We start from the raw sequence: 23971 nt of genomic DNA on the forward strand, positions 1-23971 counted from the left end.
TCAAACAGTGTTCATTTGAATGTAGTCAAATGAGGAAATGTGTCCATTGAGCTGTTGGCTTTTATTACGCAGGTTCTACAACGACTCATTTTGATTGCATTCTTTTGGTTCCGAAAATCACTGAAATAAAAGGAAGCGTGCAGAGCGCTAATCAAGTGATACATTTTAGAGTAAGTGGGTGGGCAGGTAAAAAGCATTGAAACCGTTACTGTATTCTAATAAAGTAAAAAAATACTAGCTTACTATGTATTGCTTAATTCAAGTGGATTTACCCGTTGAACTTTTTCTCCCACGTTGCTGCGATTTGATAATTAGATGATTCAATTTCTACTTTGGTAAATTGTAATTGGTCAGACGTTTCCTGCATTCCTGCCCGTCCCCTCTTTAGGGCTGCACAAGTGCATCACAGTGATAAACAGTAACATGATAATTACTTTCACAGGACAAGCTGCATCCTGAGGGCAAGATGAAAATGCAAGACACACAAAACTATTAACTGTAGGCTCATAGTAAATATTGATTCCTATTTCAATAGAAAGTAGAAAGCTGCAGCTTTCTGTCTTTTGTTTGTATCTAAAACCCCATATGGGGCCCCTTTGGGACCTTGGGTCAGTGGCTCTGAAGCGCTGCTGAAGCGTCCATCCGTTCAGTCCTCACCAACTCTGACCTCGGGTATTGTCGTCACGCTTTGGAACCAGCTGTCCTGTCAACGGCACAGGTCCTGAGGTTCTGCAAGGGCAGTAGCCGGCCAAACTGTGTAACAGGCTGACTGAATATGAAAAATCATCGAACAAAACTTATATTTCGACTAAAATCAAGTAGCAAAGCTATTACTACATAGCTGTGATTCTCGTTTCCTTTACAACCTCCCCCCTTGCCTGTCTCCATGGCAGAGATGAACCACAGCCTGCTTTAACAGACAGCGATGCTCCAAAAATACTTTCATTCTCATATACCTCAATAAGCTTGTACACACACATGAAGGCACACAAGCACTTTAGACACAAATTGAACAATAACACCCAAGGTGCACACGCACAGAGACCTGCAATTAGAAAGTCGGGCTTATGGACTAGCAAACAGTCTAAATGAGACAAACGCAGACACAAGCCAACTACTCCAGACAGCCCGTCTAATGGTGTGGATGAAGTCAGAAGGAGTCTATATGTATCAGTTAGTCTGGCCGTGTCTGCATTGATCACACAGCAGGCGGCTCAATACACATCTCTAACTTTCTCTTTCTGCCTGTCTGTTTCCTTCTACTTCCTCTTTGTCGTTTTCTCCTCGTTCAACCCCCCATCAATCACCGATCAATTGAAGAGCATGTGAACGAAGTCTCGTTTGCCATGTGCGTGGATGCGTGTGTCTTTGTGTAGTTGTGTATAGTGTGTACAACACTATCCATTTATAAAAGACCTGTACCCTGAATTCACAGGACCTCATTTTGTAAAATGTTAGATTTGTAAAAGAAGTTATAAATAATTGAACTGTTTGCTGTCTAACAAATGAAATGACATTTAGAAGTGTCTTTATTTATTTATTACTCTGTTGTTTGTTTGTTCATACTTCAGCAGAATCCAATTTAAAAGAAATTTAGGCCATTGGCAGTTCCTTTCAACACATTAGTTGTTTATGTTTGCAGTGTATGATTTACATATTTTACAAATATTAAAATACTGTCATTCAACATTGGGATTTTGGAATGTCAGTACATTCAATGCAAATTCAAAGATTCAACAGGTTTTGTCTTCTTTTCAAATATATTTTACTGTCCCTCATATTTTGTAAAGTGCTTTGGAAGCTCCATTGTAATTTTTAAAACAGATTTCAAAATACTGCTGGTATGCTGCAACGTTCTTGTATGTTATTATTGGTGTTCCTTTTTTATCTTGTTATTAACTACATTCTTCTTTTGCAGTTCAGCAGATGAGCAGTTTCGCTGGAACGCTCAAGGTAAAGTTACCTAACCTAACCCTGACCCTACCTATGAATGTTTGTACAAACACACACACACACACACACACACACACACACACACACACACACACACACACACACACATGCTCATACTGCGCTAAAGTTGCAAGATCTGACTCCAAACCTTTTCACTGCTGTTGTCTAATTTAAATTCTAGACTGGTCACACATACAAGCACGCACAGAATATCTAGGGTTTTATGTTTGCCACACATCTTGAGTTAAGGGTTAGATTTATTGCCCCGACACCAACAAGGCCTGGTCCGCCTCGTGTCAGATTGACAGACTAGGAAGATTGTGTGTCAAGGAACATTTTTAATTTACACCAGTGGTCCAGTAATGTATGGGCAGCAGCACCTATCAACATACCTGAAAGATTAAAAGATGATTTGCAACACACGCACACACACACACACACACACACACACACACACACACACACACACACACAGAGAGACATAATCACACTCTCAAATACATATCAGAATGTTAAAGTGGTGCCAGACCAAAACCACAGTTGGATTTTATAGTTCATCCACATAATTTCCAGACCAAAAGCATACACTCTGTGCCTGTTTTTCTCATTCATCTTCTGCTTACATCCTTTTCCCCTTCACAGCCGATGGACAAAAGGATATCGAGGACGAGTTGACCACAGGTTTGGAGTTGGTGGATTCCTGCATTCGCTCCCTCCAGGAATCAGGAATACTCGACAGTGGAGACCGTAAGTGTCTTCATCAGCATCATTGTGTGTGTGTGTGTGTGTGTGTGTGTGTGTGTGTGTGTGTGTGTGTGTGTGTGTGTGTGTGTTTGTGTGTGTGTGTGTGTGTGTGTTTGCGTAGGGCAAGGAGGATATAAACTTAATTATAAAAAGTGTCTATTAAGGTTCCAACTATTTCAATCCATTTTGTGGTATTGACTTGACTCAGACCAGCTCAAAACTTTAACCCCAACGAAATACAATTTCAGTCTCACAGCATTAAGGTACAAACAGAATTTAATTTGACTTTCAAATTGTTATGTTTAGATTCGTAGAGAGAGAATTAGTTGTTTACTTTGTTAACACATTATAGATCAAAATCAAGGTCTACTCTGCTCAACTCTAGTGGGCACTTCAGGGTAAACAACCCTTTTACTGGCTCAAAAGGAATATAAATATCATTCTTAATTGTCATGCACAGTCTCTCCTTAAAACGAGTGACTATGGGGGAAGGAAGATCCAGGCAATCTTAATAAAACCAGCGCCTGTGGTTGGTTTAACTATGGAAGGATTATGGCATGTATTGTTTGGTAATTATTTTTGTTTTCCTGAAAGGAAATGAGAAAATGTTCTCTTATTAGTCCCTTCGGCCATTATATATCTGGCCTAAGTGCAGAAATTCCCTGTGTTAATATTGAGTTCTCACTCAGATTTCTTTTCTACTTACAATAAGCAAGTTCAGTCCAGGGAGGATTTTGCTCCAGATTATACTTTATAGTTAGATTAAGTAAGTATTTCAAAATGTGAATATATTCTTCACACACAGCAAAGCATTTTCTCACAGGGTAAGAGTTCAGCTGTGTAGTTTGGCACTGAGAGGTTAACGTAGTCAATTATTAAATATAGCTGACTCCAAAACCAGGGACTTTGAGGCCTAACTCATAACTACACGTGTTCTTCTATGGGCAGATACAAATGTCATTGCACCTTTGATGTGGAGACAAACGCATCACGGCCAGGCAGAGGACACTAACACACCGTGCTGCTCCTGGACTTGTACCAACAACCGTCCAGCTCCAAGCAGCTTTTCCATCCTGTAGGCCTTGTATTCTGATAAACCAATTCAAACAGGGATTGAGGGGCAGCCCGTCTATGAGATCTGCTAAATGTGCTTGGCATTTTCTTTGCAGGTCATTGGTTTTGGAACACTGCATTCCCATTTCACTTATTGTCCGGTGACCTTTTTAATAGTTGACATCGCTGTAATGGATGGCATTTTAAGAACCAGCTCAGCCCATTTCTACTTGAAGAGTGTACTCACGTAATTTACTGCTATCAGAATTGGCCGGCTAGTGTGGAGCACCTACATATGGTATACACACTATATAGCGCATGCCTCTGCTTATACAGAGCGCACAGATCATGAGTTGCGTATGGAGGATTGCACAATCGCTGGACAGGATTCACAGGAACACTGGAAAAGAAAAAACAAAACTGGTTTGGAATATTTACCTCAAGATTACTGCAGCTCCTTTTGGTAAGAAACAGGTTGAATGTTTAAGCACACACACAACAGTGGGGAGACGTGTCAGATACTTTGATTCTTATCATGTTTGTAGGAATCCCCTGTCACTCCTGCTTTATCCAAGCCCAAATAGATGCCGCTATCGTTGTGAGCACCCTTATTGTGGGTGCTCCATATCCAGCTGTTTTTCCCATTTTGCAAATGGATTTCTACCAAAAAGCATCACAATGTGTGGGTGCAGATAAATTCAGCGTAGCTATTTGGGTGTGTATGTGTTTCCCCCCCCCAAAATGGTAGAGCTGCAAATAGCTTAGTGGTAAATACACAGAATAGTGACATGTCGCTGTCTTCAGTGAAAGGTGGCACAAAACGGGGAGACTTTTTTGCCTTCAGCTGATGCTGTCGTTGGTGAGGTGTCACAACAGAGCCACACAAATGCAGATAAATAAGTGCTCAAAGCCACGACCTTGCAAAAAACGTTAACATCATGAATCTAATGTATAACTCCTTGTGTGTTGATGTGGAACGCATGTTGGTGAATATAGATTACATATAGAATAAAGATAGAGATGAATGAGAATATGATGCTCATAATTTGACTGAGCTGCTGAACGGAGACTCTATGAGACTCAAACAGTGACTCGTGACAGTGGTTTTCATTTCATCCTCTCACTCGTTCACACATTATCACACACACAAACAGTGAACACACATCGAGTGCTTACATGTACACATGCACATCTCCTAGATACAATAACAATTTCCCCATCGACCGGCCCGATGACTTTCTAATCGTCACAAACACACTTTACGTCACGCGCTGAATCAGACGCACACAGTTTTATTGTCGCACGGCGCACACAATGTAACAAACACCAAGGCCGAGCAATGATGAGTTCGGAAGCGCCCACTCAGTCTGCGTAACTCAAAGTGCTGTTTAATAATTCATAAAAAGCAAGGGATGAATCGAGATGAGAAAAGACAAGTCTTTTATGAAGGCAAGAAGCAGAGGAGTTGATCTTGGTTCACAGTGCACAGACTCACAGGGAGAAAGGAATTCTGGGGGAAGAGAGATAGAGAGAGCAAGCGAACAGATAAGGGAGAATAATAATAGTGAGGGGGTCTTTGTTATTTGGGGTGAAAAAAGAAACTAACATGGCAGTGAGCTCTGGGGAAGACACTTGTTGTAGACTTAAAAGGACATATTCATGATATTTAGAAATCTGGAATTTGGAAAGTATGAAAGACAAAACAGACATCTTAGTTTTCACTTCCTTAACACTTCATAACTGTAACTACACATATTGAAATTTGTATTCAGAGAGGGTAAAAATAGCAACGTAATGAAATATTCATACACCGCTGAGTGAACAGGTCACAGACCTAACTGCTCTTCAATACAACAAAACCACACATACAAACACACGCAGCGATAACCTATATAACGGCTCACACACACACCACCGGCTATCGAGTGGTTTCCAACAGTTTCCTTCGGTTCAACTCATCACTCCAGACACAGTCTGGGAGATGGTTCATATTACAAACTGCCTTATGATGTTCTCATTCCCAATCAATAGAAGCTCCATGTGCACAGCATGAGAAGGTGAACTGAATGTACTCCCGCCAATGAGATTCATGAAGCCATGTTCTAATATCCTGCAAAGGTTACTAAACAACAAAGGAAATAAGACACTCTTAAGTGATTCATTCCTAACCAGAACTCCCTTATATCTTAGACGAGGGGTCAAGTGAAGCTTTGCTCAAGTCGACAGAGCGAGGTGAAAATGAACATGTGTGGGGAGGTAGCAAATCAAGTTATTAGGTGTTCCATCTATTACAACTTTCTTCCTCTCAGCCCTCCTACTCCCATCCTCTCCATCTCCCTGCTCCTCCTCCTCCTCCCATTCTCTCTTTCCCTCTGTTTCTCTTTCCCTCTGCTAATAAATTATGTATGCCATCTCCAACTCACGGAGTGCTGCACTGCTGCACTATCTGTTCTAAATTGCTGCTCTCTCTCTCTCTCTCTCTCTCTCTCTCTCTCTCTCTCTCTCTCTCTCTCTCTCTGTCTCTCTTTCTCTCTCTCTCTCTCTCTCTTCCCCATTTCACTCTTCGCCTCTCAATCGCTCCCCTTCACGCCCCCTCTCTTTCTCACTCTTAATCTCTCTCTACTCACTCTTTCACTATATATGGACACGCACACACACATAAACACACACATACACACACACACAAACTCAACTCAACCCCCACCAACTGCCCAACCATACACAACTCTTCTGTCTCTCTCTCTCTCTCTCTCTCTCTCTCTCTCTCTCTCTCTCTGTCTCTGTCGGTAGGACCGGCTCTTCTTTCCCAGAGTTCCTTGCAGCTCAACTCCACCCCGGAGGCTTCGCTCCAGTACTCTGCCAGCTACCATAGCAACCAGACCCTCGCCCTTAGCGACAGCATCTCCGCAGCAACTCCTCAGCGCAGCGGGCAGGTTGGAGGAGCCGTGCACAGCTACAACCAGGTAGGAAAGACTGCGGTACATGGATGCTACTGAGGATGCGTGGAAGTGTGATGATGATGAAAAAAAAAACAAAAGAAAATTCTAACACAGTCCATTTGTGTAAACTTAAGTGTCTGTTCCTTAGAAAACTTTAAAGTACACTGATGGCCAGAGAATTTAATAATTGGCGTCTAAGGACTTTGACTCTGAAAGTAACTCACCTGAAGTGAGTTCTCCACTATTTATAGGTACATCTGCGTTGTGCTTTTGCTCATGGAAGGCATACCGAGAAAAAGAGCTGAGATGTACTGTAGTATGCTGATTTTATAGCTCCTCTGGTATTCTGTCACTGAGCGAACATTGCCTTTCTTTTTCCTTTACCCCCTTTCTTATTGCATAGCGCTTCTCCAGCTACATGCAACTCTCAGCGCTCTCACCAAACGTGGATTTGTTTGACATCACAGTTGGGTCCAGTTGTTCATTCAGTGTGTTTAAGTACATATTTATACAGAATCCCATTGTGTTAGCCTTACTGAAGTGGTTGAGTCACTGTAAACTGGCGTTTGAAGCAATCCATAGCATATTTGTCTGTATGTGGGAGGAGGTTAGACACAGGGTTAGACAAATTCCTCAAAGCTGTTTAGAAGTCAGATGCTCATAGACCAAAATGAGGAGATGATTAAATGCACACAGAGAAATCTCAGCAAGTGTCTTATTTATAAGGACTTGAAAAATAAAGCTGAAGATAAAGTCACATATTAATCACAGCAGTGTGCTGATGAAGAGAGAAAACCCACCTAATTACCTTCCAGCCTACAGGAGCCAATTATTTCCAATTTTCATGTCCTTAATATTTCAATGGCAATACACACACAGATGTGTACTTTTAAACAGAGACGCACATATCTGCAAAATCAGTGAGCAGCTGCAGTGCTTCATTAAAATGTATTGCCAGTGTCTGGGGCAAATTAACCATTTGTGATAGATGGTTCTGAAATGAAAGTAAGAGGAAATATTTAAGGTCAATATTTATAAACCAGAGCTTTATTTAACAAGGGTTACAGCTCTTAGAATACAATTGTTGTATCTTTGCAAGAACCTATGCATGTTTTCAATAAGGTGTCGATGGCGTGAATTGGTGTTTTTTTTGTGTTGTGTTAGTTTCTGATTTGGTGTGTGTGTGTGTGTGTGTGTGTGTGTGTGCAAATCTGTGTTTGTGTGTTTGTGTACTCGTGTTCCTGTGTCCTTTGAAAGAGAAAGGTGAGGGAGGGGATATTTGTCTTTGTGAACACATTCATTCATTCCCCCCCCCCCCCCCCCCCCCCAACAGTCCCAACAGTCATTAAAGAGATGGTTTCAGAGAGAGCTCCCATTCCTTCCCTTGATAGATAAGACATACTTGAGGCAAACACCACAAGATAGAAAAACAGATAGACAGACATGTGCTTTAGATGGATGGGCAGATAAGGCAAAGGGAGTTTTTATTGTCTGTAGTCTGAATTCTGAATTATTTCTTGTCCTCTGTTCTCCTTGTATTGCAGTGTTCCCGTCCTCTTTTCTCTCCCCCCCGTCTTCCCTCCCTGTCCTCTCTGCTCACCATCTCTGTCTATGTGAACATTAGTGTGTTTGTGTGTGTGTGTGTGTGTACCCTCCTTTCTGATGTTTTGGGCTTGTCAGTGTAATGGGGCCAGTGTTGTCAACGGGGCTTGTTGCTCATGAATAGCTTTACGCAAGCCAGTGCTGATAGACAGGTGCAGTTCGCATACATGTGCAGCACATGCAGGTTTTTTTTGTCAGTGTGCTTGCAGACATGTGCACATGCATATGCACAAGGGGGTGTTAATTTGCACTCCATGTGTGTACAAAAGTTTGCACAAATGACGGTTTCAGGGAGAGCGAGAGGGTTTGCTGCTCTTCTGAGGGGTATTTATAACCCTGAGAGGACCTGCTTTAATAATGCATGGATACATGGCACCTCAAACATCCCAGTGTTTTACTGGCGGAGAAGAGAGGCAGAACTGCAGGATGACATAGAAGGGGATGGAGAAAGTGCTCTGCCTCACACAGTCTGTCAGGCTTTCTATTTATTAGTGAACTCAGCCAACAAGTCATCTATACTCATCATTTATTTACTCGGTGAGTCACCCATCCATCTGTTTATCCATTCATTTACTGTAATTGCTCACCTCTTCATCAGTCAGAAGTCCAGTTCTGTCTCACTTTGCATCACGATGACTGTAGCACATATGCATTCTGTAACACAATCACGTAAGATCAACTATTAATAGGGTTCTTAAACTCAGTTTTGTGGCCTGCCTCTCATCAGCCTTAGATCTCTCACTTGGCTTCATAACCTACTAAACTAACACAGGGGACCTATATAGAAGATTTTTATGGTGCATACTCTTCTGGATAGCAGCTCAAATACCTTGTGATATTTATCTCTGACTGTTTCAAGACACATTTGATAAAAACCCTTTTCCATGTGCTCTCAAACAAAACCATCAAGTGATAATGTTTACATATCACACTTTCATGTGCACTTATCATAGGTTCCGTTGACATTTCATTCTTAAGTATTTGACTGAATCTAATAAGCTGTAGTTCCAGCAGCAACAATAGGTAGAAGAAAAAACTACATTACATAATGCAATGCATTCACGAGACAGCATTTTAGCCATGTGTTTGTTTGAAATTGTGTTAATGGAAGAAACTGCAGCTAGCAGTGACCTCTTTCATTATTCTAAGTTACAAATCATTTCAAGAGATAAGGGTCTCAAGGTTAAGCTTTGCCTTCAGATCATTCCAGGATAAAGGACCATAGTGGAACAGGCTTGTTTTGCCTGCCTCTGTACTGATGGAGAAGATACTTTAAACTGAAGCCATTTGTGCGACCTAAGATTCTGACTGCTTTGCAAAATTAAGTACGCAGGACATTAGCCTGAGAGGATTGTCTAAACTAAAATGTGCTAGTGTTTTACAGCAATTACAGCAGTTTGAGTTATGCTATTTACATATATGTCCTACGTCTTGGTAACACCAGCTTTCCTCTTTTCTAGAGGAAAGATCAAAACTAGAGAATACTATTTGGCTGACTGCTAAGAAGCTGGCGCTGAGCTGCAAGGCTGGATTGACATCCAGGAGCTAAACTGCATAGCTTGAAAAGCTGGAAGCTGGACTGTACTGCTTCATGTATTGCTGGGAGCTGAACAACATTGCTTGATAAATGGCAAGGACTTAAACTGCATTGTTGGCTTAACTTTCTATAAAGTGGCAGCTGAAGTACTAGGAAGAGTTGGAAAAATAGAAAAGAGACAAATGGGGTAGAATATGGTGCAAGCATAGACTGTATACAAGAAGTGGACATAGTCACCATGACGTCACCCGTTAACGTTTTGAAGCCTCGAGTTAGACATGTTGGCTGTTGCCATCTTGGCGTTTTGCAACCAGAAGTAACAAGATAGGGTGGAGCTAAGTACAACCACGTATTGAAAAATGTTACAGATAACCTTTATTTTCTCATAGACTTATTTACTAGTTTATTACTTACTACTTATTTTTTTAAACCAGAGAAGTCGGCCTCTGCTGGCCATTAGCAATAACGCAAGTTTAACACATTTCTCCATCGGCATAATTTTTCAGAACAGAAAGTTGCCGCCCTGAGTGCAAGCAATGAAAGGTGTGGAAATGAGAGTTATTGTTAGTTACAATAAGGGTAAATCATCAACTGAGCTCTAAGCTCTATGTACACTAGAAGATATAGATCCTGCAAATGTGGCAAGAGTGGGTGGTTTTAACTTTGCTGCAGGTGGGATCGGGTGGTCAAGAAATGCTGGTCCTGTGATTCAGCAGGCGTAGACCTAACAGCATGTGTTAAAGTATTTTTTAAATTATATCCAGGTATTCTCCGTCTCCCCGTGCCGCAGTACCACTCTCTGCCTGAATTGTTAGTGAGATGCCGGCGGGGGTGCTGTTTTATCAAAAACACAAATATCACTATGTGGTCTTGACATAATTGTTATTGACTAACTTATTGAGGGAATTTTTGCAGTTGCGGGCAGGAGCTGACACACATGCTGAGGTAGCGGTTGGTAATGGTCAGAAATCCAGAGGGAGCAAGATTAAGAAAACAGTCTGCACAGGGCTCTAGTGCGCTCACAGTTGATTTTAAATATAAATCATTATTAAATCACTGACTTCATGGCCTCAGATTTTGGCTGTGGTAATGATTCTACTAGTATATTTACATCAAGGGTTTTTGGTTTGAGAGTAAAATTCAGCCCATCCTTTGTAGTTGAGCCAGGTTAAGTTACAGCTTCCATCATGATTTACTTATTGTGTGTTGAGATCAGGGTGTATCCACAACTCAAGGTTGAATGCTATACTGTCCCCTTTTATAAGCGCCTCCACACAGACAACACATCGACAAAGTGTATGCATGTTACTGAGTCAAGAACATGTAAGACGACATATGGAAACTACCACAGCTCACTGTGTATTTTACCTGTTCCTCCTTTTACCAATTTTCTATTCTCTCAGTCGTTTTCGGTGTCTCCCTGTCTCTGGTACTCTACCTGCCTCCATAAACTGTGTGTCAGGTTTTTTGAAAGAGACCGCTAATCCACTCAGCCAGAGATAAATCAGTTTCCATGACCCCTCTGCAAACAAAGCAGTGCTGGAACCAAAGGCCTGTTGTCTTCCGCAGACACGCTTTAGCTCCTCGCAAAGCAGGAAAATATAACCAGAAACCATTCAGAACATAATTGGAGATGGTGTGCATGTGAGTGTGTTGCTTTATTTATCCAGAGGAGGTTTGCTGAGCAGGCAGGCTTTTTTATTTCTACTAGTCTTTCTGCACACCGGGAAAGATACAAACCAAATTGTTGATGGGTGTGTGTTGACGTGTTGTGAGACACTGGTTATTGATCATATGTTTGCAGTCATTTACATTTGTAAGTGACAGTGTCGTGTACATTGATATGCGTTAGTCTCTCCTGATGTGTCCGTGTATAAAATTGAGAGTGTTCCAAATGTTAATTCTAAGAAACAGAAGGTTTGAGAAGTTCAAGTTCTCTGGCTGTGCAGTAGTGAAGCTACTGCTCCAAGGTGACTCAGTCACTGTGCTTGCATAATGTGGCCTTTGTACAACTGCAGCCATGTCAGGCTACTAAAAGGCGTGGGCGGTATTATGGTATACCAGGGAATTTAGGAATCGTGCGGTATTTGTTTCAATACCGTCAAACGCTCCCCCCCCCCCCCCCCCCCCCATCTCTCCCTTCCCATTTACAGCTTTAAGCATCAACATAAGGCTATATGAGCCTCAGTGGAGCACCGACATATGCTCTCCCCGACTGCCTCTGGAGACTAAGGAGGATGTATTAGGATGGACCAGCATGTGATGTGTGGTAGAAAGGCTGCTCTAACTTTGCCTCACACACTGGCACAACTTTTTTGTCCGTGAGGAATTAATTGCATTTTTCTGTCAAAACTGTAGGTAGCGGGACTGTTTTTTTCCTCTTTCCTCCTTTAGATTTGATTAAGATTTTGTGATTTACATTGATTCAGTTATTTTAAGTATTTGGGAATATTGTGGTTTACGAGATGACAGATGATAAATATTAAGACATGGATGCCCGATGGACTGTGTAATCTTTCCCTCCACTTTGAGTAGATGGTGAAACAAGGCTTCATGAGAAATTATTTCAGTCTGCTGAACTCCCTAGGACTTCTTTGCCTGCTTCTATGAGTCTGTTTGAATCACCCTCTGATTTCTGTTGGGATTTCATTACTAGCTCCTCAAAGGCTTGACTGTACTCATTGTGCATGAACAAGTTTTTGATGGCCACTACTCTTTATTATTTTTTTATCCAGTTTTTATTAACTTTGTCTCTCCCTTTCCCTCCTCCCAACTTCTCCCTCCGCCACTAATCCCTCCCTCTATTCATCCCTTGCTCCCTGTCACGACTCTTCTTCCATCTCTTGCTCTGTGTTACCCCACATCCCCTCAGGTGACATCTAGCCGTGCCGCCCAGCAGCAGCAATCACAAACTGGGGCAGGGTCAGGTAAGAACTCACTGTGAATACACAGAGCTGACATTTGGAGACGCTGACAGACATGCATGAGAATTGGAACAAAAGAACTCGCCACTAGCAGAATGTTTTTTAGAGCCTGCAGTATGTATAATTCTCTCTCATGGTAGGGCTACAGATCTGATGATACTACCACAAAGTCGATCATTGATCTTTGGCCTAAGGCATCTACCAAGTACACTTATGAAACACCCAATGATCAAAACATTTTATTTGTTATGGCCAATCCATGACGAGCACAGAAGTCCAATAACAAAACAGCACTCCGGCAGACCATTTCTCCCAATCACCCCCTTCCTGGTTTCTCCATTGTTGCCCATGTGAATATCGAAGTCCCCCAGCGGAACTATAGAGTTCCTAGGCGACATCCTTTTTAAAAACCCCACCCAGGCTGACCGTTGCAAGCATCGCTACATTCTAACTCATTCTTTTGCTTTCCCCCGTCTGTTGAATTCTCTCTCCCTTACCATGTTCTCCAGGTATCTACTACTCCAGCTCCACCTTACCCGCCCAGCGTGTCAGTTCCCCTCTGTCTGGAGGAGGAGGAGGAGGAGGAGGAGGCTCGGGACCCGGTTCCCCAGGTAAACTCCAACGGCTGGGATCAGCCTCCGACGCTCCGGGGTACTCTACCACTCAGCGCCTGCCTTCCTCCTCCTCTCCCAGCAAACAGTCTTCTGCTAATCGACTGGCCAAGTCATACAGGTAGAAAACCAGAGGGACTGTGACATTGCTATTGACTTTGATGTATTGGTGTTAACACTGATGTGTTTGAAGGTGGAAAAAAGGTGATAGGATTTGAAAGAATTACAGTATTTAACACATCAGTCTCATTCATAGGTTTTACAGACAGAATGAGAGGAGAGATAAATAACAGTGAGTGACTGTAATTGAATAGAATAGAATAGAATGGAAAGGAGAATTTCCTTTGGAGTGCCTTTCGGCATGCAGTGAATATAAAATACTCACATACAAGCACTGTTTTTACAGTATATGTGAAAATAAATGAATCATTTCAAATCATTATTTTTCATAGAAATTACGTTTCTTTTTCCATTTGTCTTCCAGCACCACAGTTGCTGTGACAACTGCAGGAGGGGGCGGGTCTCCCCTGAGGGTCGCATCTCCACCCAACTCTACAGCAGCAGGGGGAGGGGCCGGCTCATCATCGTCCCCTCTTCACCAGGTACAGAATGTTACAGTCTTACACATGCATGTTGTTTTTACCAGTAGTTCCACAACCATCCCAGTAGTCATGGGACACAAGACATTGTCATCTTCCGGCTCAAGCGAAATGTACAGCTGCGTATCATCAGCGCAACTGTGAAAATCAGGATAAGATTCTCTGATGATGTTACCTAAAGGGAGCGTATTAAAAATGAGAGGACTAATACAGCTTCCCTGAACATCACCAAAGGGAAAATCATATTTTCTTCAAGCATGATCTGCAAAAGTAACAATCAGAACAGAGACTTTATTTGCATCAGCTCTAACTGACAACTTTCACTGTGCTGTAGCCCTGAACTCTAACTGAACCATTTCAAAAACTTTGTATTCATCCAGAAAATTATTAATTTGGTTAAAAACATTTTTTTCATGTATCTTAACTAAAAAAAGAGAGATTTGATATAGTTTTATAGCTATAATTTCACTGTGACGGTTTGGCTTTTCATTTGGAATTTTACAGCTGCAGTTTTGAAGGCATCGGGAACAATTCCAGTTTCAATGGATGCATCCAATAATCTCTGATGGAGTTAAAAACACAATTTACATTTTTTTTTAAAGTGTACTTTAGGTTGACTATCATAGCTGTGAGGATCTGTAACAGTTTCTGCCCTAATGGAAGACAAACGATTGGAAAAGAATCCGGCAAATTCCTAACATGTTGCAGGAGATGCTTCACTGAGAAGGTCACAGACTGGGCTGGGATTTAACCGTCGATTCACAGTTGTAAACGGTGTTCTGGAGTTTCAGCCACCCTCTGTTATCACCCTGGAGAAATATGCTCTTCTCCCAGAGCGTAAAGCAGTGTTTAAAGAGGCTATTTTATCCTTGAAGATATTGTAAGGAGTTACTGGTTCAGATTTGTTCACCTTTAACAGGGCCACACTGTTTAGAATGTTAACCAACTTGTTATTAAATGAATCTCGTTCTACGCCATTTATACCAGGTAGATAAGAATGACTTACCAATACAAACTCTGTTCCTCAAAGTCAGTCAGAGTACAATCAATATAACAAATTGCTGAAGGACTGAATATAAATGTCTCACACTTGTGAGAGCATGACAAGGATCTCACACATAACCTTCTCCCTTCTTCAGTGCAGTAAATTGTGACATTATGAGAATGTTGATGTTTCCTGTGGCCAGTCTCTGTTAAATATTATCCTGACCAGGTTCGATAATTACTGTCATATCATATTGTTTGGATTTTCTTTTATGGTTTTCTACACGTTTCCAGTTTTTAATTACAGAGCAATATATTCAACAGACAGTAGATTTTAAAAGTGATTTGACGTTGGCTAATATAAGTTCAAAGATTATATTTCAATGTACAATATTTACAGTGCTAATGCCCAGTATTGGTATTTCTTGAACAGTAATTGACAGTCGTACCATTCTATGTAACTATGATATTGTGTAGTCATACTATTAATTGATGCTAACCGGCTGGTTGTTCGATCGAAGATTATTTCATTTTGTGCTTTGTCAGATCTTTAATCATGACAAAGAATAGCGTACTGCAGCTCCAGAGCAATTACAGATTGAGTCATATCTTCAGACAAAAATCTATACATGTCAATTTTACTTCATCAAATGGGTAATCTTCAAATAGCACCTTATCTAAACCCTGGAGACTGAGGTAAATGTGTTGGCTGCTTATGTTCAATATCTCACACTGTAGCGTGATGAAAAGTATTTTGTGCGTGGGTGTTTGCAATGTAAATTATATTCTTAACTCTAAGTGGTCACATGGTTCACACATAGTGCGAATTTGAATTTATCAACCCATTTTATAAAAGTTTCTCTCTTGGATATTGATAAAAGAGTAAATTGGCAAAGTGAATAAAAAAAATTAACTCAAAACAGGTCAACCACGTGAGCTTTTAGATATTTAGCTGGCAAAACATTGTAATCTTACAAGAAGTATTTCACCAATAGATCATTTAAAATGAGTGAATTTATAATATTTGAACGTAACAACAACCTCTTGTCTTTTGCAGATGAGTTCGGGCATAGGGAGCTATGCCACTCTGTCTCCCAAACGACTGGCAGCTCACCACGCTTCTGACCAGTACAAGATCTCCCACGAGCTCTATGCTACGGCTACACTGCAGAGGCCTGGCAGTCTGGCAGGTGGGAGTCCACACACTCATGCAGTCTTTACATCCACGTGTGCATTTCAATATGTCTCATGGCCATTCTAAGAAAGTCCAGTTCTACACTCAAGTTGAATGAATTGGTCAATCTTTTGATTAGCACATGGATGTGTTGTGGTTGGTATCTTAGAGTTATCTACTCTATGTATCGCAGCACTTAATTCACGAGAGGCGTCAGAGCTTCTTCGTGACTGCCCTTTGAAATGAATGCACTAGCTGCTCTGCGGTTTCATTTGTGTACTTTGAGATGCTTATGAACAGGTCTGGTTGTGACTACCAGACAAAGACCTGCTTTAAGAAGATTAAAGTGATGCTGAGTCTAATTGTGTTGTCGAATAAGATCTATATACTGTGTCTGGGAGCTGAATGTATTAGGATGACACTGGTCTCTCAGTACATGCAGCAACAGACTTTTATTTGCCCCTGCAGCTGCATTGACAAGTTAATGACTTTCTCTCTTGACTCTACAAAATTGAGTTGGCTGAATATCAAACTGAAAATGAAACTGTGTTGTGGAAAGTTTTAATGGTCCAGTGTGTACAATTTTATTTGAGGTTCTCTGTTTGTGCCTATTTCAGTGAAATATGACAGATAACCCATTGTTTCAAGGACTTTTAATTCTCAAGGCTTGTATTACAAGTGCCATTCAGACTAAAAGTAGTTTTAGATAGCCTTCCTTTTTTCATTTGGCTTTACTAAAATGTCATGTAATTACAAAATTATTCATTCATGATTACAAAGTCATGTACATGCAGACAAATGTCTATGTTCTTCATACTTTAAGGGGTTTAAACCTATTTTGGAAATCTTCTTTTTATTTATTTTTTCTTCCTCTTCAACGTATATATGGACATTCTGTGAGCTGAGTATAGTAAAGATCTTCACCATGTTTTAATGCCTCTGTTACAGCCTCCTTTGCTCAGGTTTATTTATCTTTTAGATTGAGTGTTTTCAATTTTTCATGCGAGTTAAAGATTTATTTGACGAGATTAATCCCGATTAAACCAGGTGGTAGTGTTTTGAAGCTCCGGCGTGAGTTAAATGATTGGTCCTTTAAACTTGGAGCTATATTGATGAAGAACATGACCTTCATGCTTTACCCTGAGGGCATAACTGTGATCTTGAAGCAGCGCCTGTGGTTTCATCTCTTCTGAAGACTTTAAATGAAGAAGAAAGGAAAGGACGAGGCTGAACAGGACGAGTACCCATGGAAAAAGAGATCTGCCTGTCACTATAGATAACAGACCGTGGTCATATGTTCATCAGAATTTGCTTTTCATTGCATTCCATGTGCTTGGACAACCATGTTGAGGTTGATTGTATAAGAACAAATTGAAGGCAACTGATCAATCCTGGAAATGCAAGATAATTACTTTCAAATATTTGTCTGTAATTTCTGGTACTCACCATATTTCCAAAATCCTACCAACCAAGAATTATATGGGGATACTTTGAGTCAGAGGTCAGCTTATTCTCAGTGGGCAACATCCTCCTGGGAAAAAAACACAGTAGAGTTCATGTGACTGCCTTGTTTAGAGAGGCACTTAACAGCTCTATAGCACCTCCTCTACAGTGGAGTTAAGCTGCGTAAAACCGAAATCACCTAAAAAAAGAAATGTCCTCTCTGTGCTTCCTGCATGAAGGGCCAGAGTGATACAGTCCACTGTTTCTAAATTTTGCAATAGTGACACAATAGCATAACATGGACTAGAAATGAAGCTCTTTGAGTATCATAATTAAAAGTTACCAGTAAATTCAATTGAGAAATGGCTTAATATTTAGGGATTCCGCTTCATTGGCATTAACACTGACTGGTGGTTGTCATTGAAGCCTCTGGCACAACTGTGATGCCTTCGACATTTTTATAGTTCTGTTTAATTTATGATTTGATCGGCCCAGTTGGACCAATATGATCATTTCTTGGTAAAATTACAGTAGGTACTGAATGAAAGCGCAATCATATTTTTTTTACTGCAGGTGTGACATTTAATTTGCTTTCTTGTTAACTACACAAACAGGACAGAGGCATCAAGGGACCAGAGTTGGTTTTTACATTTTCTTATCCTTTTTAAATATTTTACAGAATAAAATATCATGGGAGGGCATCTGTCTATTTCTCTCTCTCTGCATCATTCTATCTTCTCTTCTCAAAGTTCCCTCTCCCTTTGAAAGAAAGAGGTCAGTACATCTACGAGTGGGCCCTTGTGAGTTAAAAAAATAAATGAATAAAGAAATAAAACCAACTCCTCGAGACTTCAAAGACGAAAGGGTTGAAGGAAGAGAGAGCGAGCTGGGATGAGTCATGCCGTTAATGGGTGTGTCCATGGCTCTAATTAGCACTCCTTCATTAATATGCTGACCATCTCTGCCTCTTTCTTGCTTTGTTTTCATATCTCTGTCTCCAAATTCACCTCATTTCAATTGAGCTCAATGGCCATCCATTTCTGTCACTTTCTCAAATTCTCTCCATCTCCTTCTCCTTCTTTTCTCACTGCCTTATTCTGACTGTCTTCATCTTTCGGTTTGCCTTCGTTGCTGCTGGCTAGCAGAGTGTGACATGCGACAGCCTACCTTTTCATTAGCAAGGAGGTAAACCGGTAAGGCCGTTAACCTCCCTGTTGAAAGGAGGACAGCACACAAAACGCAATAGCTTCTTTGCCACAGTCGTGCTCAAAACAGGCATAATGAGGCCCACCGCTGCTTTTTATTTTCCATAGTGTATAGTACAGGAAATGCAGGCAGGCTTTTGTTCATCCTAAAAGGTGCTTGCACCATCCTATCGTAGGCTGTTCGATAAAGGAGGTTTAGGGTAACAGATTCCTGCTGTGTATTTCTGTTTCAGTATTCATTGTGATTCAGACTGCTTTTTTGGACAGTCAAAACAAGAAGTAGACACAGATCCTAAGCTGCAACAAAAACTAGAGCACGGCTACATGGTACTGTGTGCACTTGATCCTATACTGAGATGACTAGGCCTCACATGCTTTGCCTTCTGATATGATCTGAAGGCTTGTGAGGTTAAATTGACGGCGGATACACACGGAGGTCTGAATCCGAGTCTTGAAGCTCTGCACTCATCCCCCTTCTTCCGCTGGAAAATGCTTGGCACGTGACTTTCCATCGATTGAGGGCTAATGCGATATGATACAACGTTAGCTCGACTGGAAGATCCCTCTTTCCCTCAGTCATAGCTGTGTATATATGAGTGTGTGCACTTCTTTTCACTGCTATGTCACCCAAGCCCTGCTAACTCATTGTCCTATTCCCCTAGTCCCCCCCCCTCCCCCTCCTCGTTTTCTTCTAATTCCTAATTTTAATTTAGCTCCGTGTTTTCAGAGGAAGGCCTTACAATTGTTCTGCTGTGTAATGTAATGAACAAATGCCTGCTGTCAATGTCTTCCTTGCCCTGTGTCTGTGGGATTCCTGCCAGACACGGAGAAAGAGGGAGGACACTACATCTCATTATTTTATAGCTGACGACCAGCAATGTGTTCCTTGGAGATTAAAAAAATGAAATACAGACGCATCCCTTTCTCTTGATCTTCTTTCTCTGCCTCTCTTTATATCTGCCTATTTCTTCCTATCTCATGTGTTGCTATGCATGTCTCTTTATTTTATCTGTCATTTCTTTCTATACTTCAACTTGGTGCATCACTAACTCACTGCTTGCCCTACCCCTCATACACACACACATACACACACAAACACACACACACACACACACACACACACACACACACACACACACACACACACACACACACACACACACACACACCACCCTTATCTGTCCATCATATAAATAGTGTGCTGTCTGTCACTCGGTGCCTTGTAACACTCACTCTATACCAGCTAAAAAAATGGTCTGGGGTGGAAATGGACTAAAGACAGAGGCCTGCTTTTTGTTGAGTCGAGTGCTGTGTTCCTCTTTTTTGCTTCCCTCTCATCATTTCTGTTACAGTCTTTCAGCCATCATCTCCACACCTGTTCCTTTTCTTTTACCTTGTCTCTCGTGTGTACCCATCACCTTCTGCTACATTCACTTGTCCTTTTTCCATTTCTTTATTTGCTTTCTTTCACATCCTCTGCATACCTAGTTTCTACCCTCTCCATCCTCTGTGGTGCCTATCATTGCCTTCCCATTACACTGTCTTTCCATTTCATGTATAAAAATGGAACCCACCTTCCCTTCCTCTATTTCTTTACTTAATTTTTCCATCCGTTTAATTCCCGTGTACCACCCTTCCTTACCTCCTGTACCGTACGCCGTCTTGCAATTTGCCTTTCCCTCGTTTTATCCTCCTTCTTTCATCCTCTCTACCTATCTTCCTTACATCTCTTTTTTCTCTCTCTCTCTCTTTTCTCCAGGCTCTCGTGGCTCCTACAGTAGTCAGCACAGTCAGGAGCCCCTTCGGCCCTTGGGGTCCCCAGAGCACCACATTGATCCCATCTATGAAGAACGTGTCTACCACAACAAGGGTCCCATGAGGAGTCTTAGCCAGAGCCAGGGGCCGGACACAGGCCCCTATCGCAACAACACCGGTAAGGCCGTCCCTGCATTTGTATAATTAGTTACAGCTATGGAGTTTAATTTGAGCATTTTTTGTGTTTTTATTAACTTCATATGCTGTGTGTGTTTTTTTTTAGTTTGAAACTAAAATGTATCCTACAACTTCTCAGTATCTTAAGACTTAAAGGCCTGACTTGAATCTGCAAACGTAATAATGGAGCTGGGACAAACTTGTCTGAGGAGACAAATGATGTGTTTATTAGGAGCTTTACATTCACGTCACACAGCAGCTCGCATTCACCTCATGTTAATTGATGCTCGCTTACCCAGTGTCAGGTGTAAATGATATAAAGATGCAACAACACACATTAGGACATTTTTTTTTCTCCACATGAGTTGATTGTTGCAGCCCTTTTCCTGTTTTGGTTTATTCTCGTTCTTTATGCTGTGTAGTTACTCGTGCGCATTTCCAACAACTCCATCCAACCCGGGGACAAATGGAGAAAGTCCATAAGAGAGAATAAAGCCATCGACGACCCTTTTGTCGGGTGTTACAGCTGGGAATGAAGCACAGTTGGCCACATTTTCTATCAAAGTCACACACACTCATTCGCACCCGCTCTCTCCGTAACTCCATTGTTGTCAGCAATGTGTTTTTAATAGGGTCTCATTGAGTTTATCTCAATGTGGGTTTAGGTACGCCATGGTAATCCCATTACTGTATCATACCCACATGAAAACACCCAAGTCGGTCACGCCACCTTCACAGCTCCCTCGATGTCATTAACCAGCCTAGCCTTAATAGCTATCATTAGCATTTGGGTCAGAATCATAGCAGTAAATATGCCACTCTAGACCAGCGTTTGAGTTGATCAGTTTGGCTCACTTGAGAGGAACGAGAGTTGCCTTTAAACACAGGGTAGTAGCTTTTAAAGCACATTGCAGTGCTCTAATAACTGATCACTGAAATCCTGAACAATTCATATACTGATTGTCTTTGCAAGCAGGAATTAATTAAACAAGTGCTCGTCAGAAGTGTACAGAGAGGATCCACTGCTATCTATAATTTACTGTGCCTTGTATTTGTACTTTCAATAGATGGGTATGAGAAAGCTCACAAAGGGAATTTGTACTGCAGCTACAAAAATCAATAGACTGTGGATTAGACTGTGTACATTTAATTGCAACGCTTGAGGTTTACAATACGCTTCTCCTATGATACAGTATTTTAATTGTCTCATGTTGTTTGAACTAAATCCTCCGTCAGAGTATATTTCCCCCCTTGTGTTCTTGGCCCATGTAACTACCGTAGTAAATCCACACAACGAAGATGAACCGCGCCTTCAAGTCACTGGGCTATTGAATTAAGGCTTGGCCTTAGCGCAGCATATTTTAAAATTCATGTTAATAGTCTGTGCAGTGACTAGGAGGTTGTCTAATAAGGATTCATAATAGCACAGAGTGATAGCACATAGTGAACTGATAAGGGCTGTGCTGACATGGTGAGCGGTAAGTCATTAATTATGTCATAGCGTCTTTTCTTAGCAATGGCAGGCTCACATTATTGGTTCATTAAACTGGCATGGATCAATGTAATTAATGCTATAAGTCATTCCTGCGGTGGAATAAGAATGGAGACGTTTGCGTGTGTATTTCAAACCAAAATTTGTCGTATATACGGTGCGGTGTCAGGCTAATTCAAGACCAATTTAAAACAGGCACTTGCAGTGAAATGAAGCTCACAGTATTCATTGAGAGCGTGGGCCACCACATTACTTAACTGGACACTTAACTATGAAGAGGAGCCGCATGATGCAACAAAAGCCATTTAAGTGACAATAATTGTTCATGCACTGTTTCCAGTTGAGGACAGAGAGACAGGTGGAAGGAAAGAGGGAGCAAATCTCCAGATTGAATCAACAGTTGTGAGTTTAGGTCAACAACCAGATTGTGAACATTGTTTTTACATTTTTTTTTTTTGCTCAATCACTACCCTCAATAGACATTTACTGCAATTGCTATTGACAGTGGGGCTCATTGCTGAGGATTTATTTTCTATTTTGAGGAACTTGTGACTCGTGTCTTCCCTCAGCCTCCTCCATGTAGTAAGAACACCAGCAGACCTGTCGGAGTCTGCTGGCATTTTTATTGCAGCGGAGTGGACCGCAGTTTGACAACACACTTGACAATTCAGTCAGGTCCAGTTTAGAAAACTGTCAATTGGTTAACCTGTCTGTCTGCTCAGTTTCCATTCCTCCGTACTCTTCACAGCTCAGTTCACTTCGAAGTTCATTGTTCGTCTGGCCAGGCTGTGTTCCATCAACAGTATTGTCTCCACATCTACAGTAAACACAACTGAACAAATCTAAAAAGGTTTCTATTAAACATCTGCTCCATCTGTTTGACTGTGTGTATGTCTGTATCATGGCCAAGCCTCTCTCTCACGCACACACCCTTCTTCAGTTACCGTACTCTCACTAACTGCTGTCTTAACCTCTTCATCCTCTTTTCCTATCTACCCAGCACACCCACACATCCACACACAGCATCATATTATTGTGCAAGTATGAGTGTGTGTCTGGATTTTTGCACTATGCATGTGTGTAGGCAGCGAGCAACGTTTCATTCTTGGATTAAACCAGGCCAGCGCCCCAGAGGACTGCAGGTTAATGTGGCCTATTTTCAGCGATTATTCCTGCATGGTCACAGCATCTCTAACACACACACACACACACACACACACACACACACACACACACACACACACACACACACACACACACACATCCATACACATTCATTCTGCTACAAAGATGAATCACAGCATGAAAAAAAAAGCCTCAGGATGTGGTTTACACATTTGTTTATTTTTTCCAAAAAGACATTGTGTGTTTTTGAAATCAGCCTGCAGTTTGTCACGTTGCTTTTGTATGTTTTTTTTCTTTTCTTTTTTACATCCTCCCTGTTTCTGACAGTAATGCTCTCTCTATTACTTTAGTGACCTCTCTTTCCTTCTGCCTCTTACTATTTTATTCCTATTAACATATGCATTCCTACCCTTCTCTTTCTTTTATTGTTTTCCTCCTTTATTTCACCAAGTCTACTTATTCAGAGAGCAGAGAAATCTTTTTTCATGCCGTCCTTCTCTCTTCTTCCTCCCTCCTTTCCTCTGACCTTTCCTCCTTGCTTGCTCCCTCCCCCCCCCCCCCGCATGTGGTCTTACGTGTTTGCCTTTCTACCTTCCCTCCTTGTTTCATCAAAGCTATCTTGGTCTGTATTAATGACTCTGACCACTGGGAATA

General features: G+C 41.4%; 1 protein-coding gene across 1 annotated transcript in view; it reads left to right on the plus strand.

Moving 5' to 3' along the window:
- Nucleotides 1-23971, plus strand: part of ctnnd2a (catenin (cadherin-associated protein), delta 2a) — a 232506-nt gene that overhangs the window by 98216 nt on the left and 110319 nt on the right. The window contains exons 4-11 of the mRNA XM_068709723.1: nt 1919-1953; nt 2596-2700; nt 6541-6713; nt 12701-12755; nt 13262-13484; nt 13848-13965; nt 16004-16136; nt 20528-20701. Coding sequence (XP_068565824.1) covers nt 1919-1953; nt 2596-2700; nt 6541-6713; nt 12701-12755; nt 13262-13484; nt 13848-13965; nt 16004-16136; nt 20528-20701 — 1016 coding nt within the window. The remainder of the gene's footprint in view (nt 1-1918; nt 1954-2595; nt 2701-6540; nt 6714-12700; nt 12756-13261; nt 13485-13847; nt 13966-16003; nt 16137-20527; nt 20702-23971) is intronic.

Source organism: Cebidichthys violaceus, unplaced genomic scaffold, assembly GCF_023349555.1.
Source record: "Cebidichthys violaceus isolate CVI_PGR_0920_01 unplaced genomic scaffold, fCebVio1.0.p SCAF_15, whole genome shotgun sequence".
NCBI classification, from domain to species: domain Eukaryota; kingdom Metazoa; phylum Chordata; class Actinopteri; order Perciformes; family Stichaeidae; genus Cebidichthys; species Cebidichthys violaceus.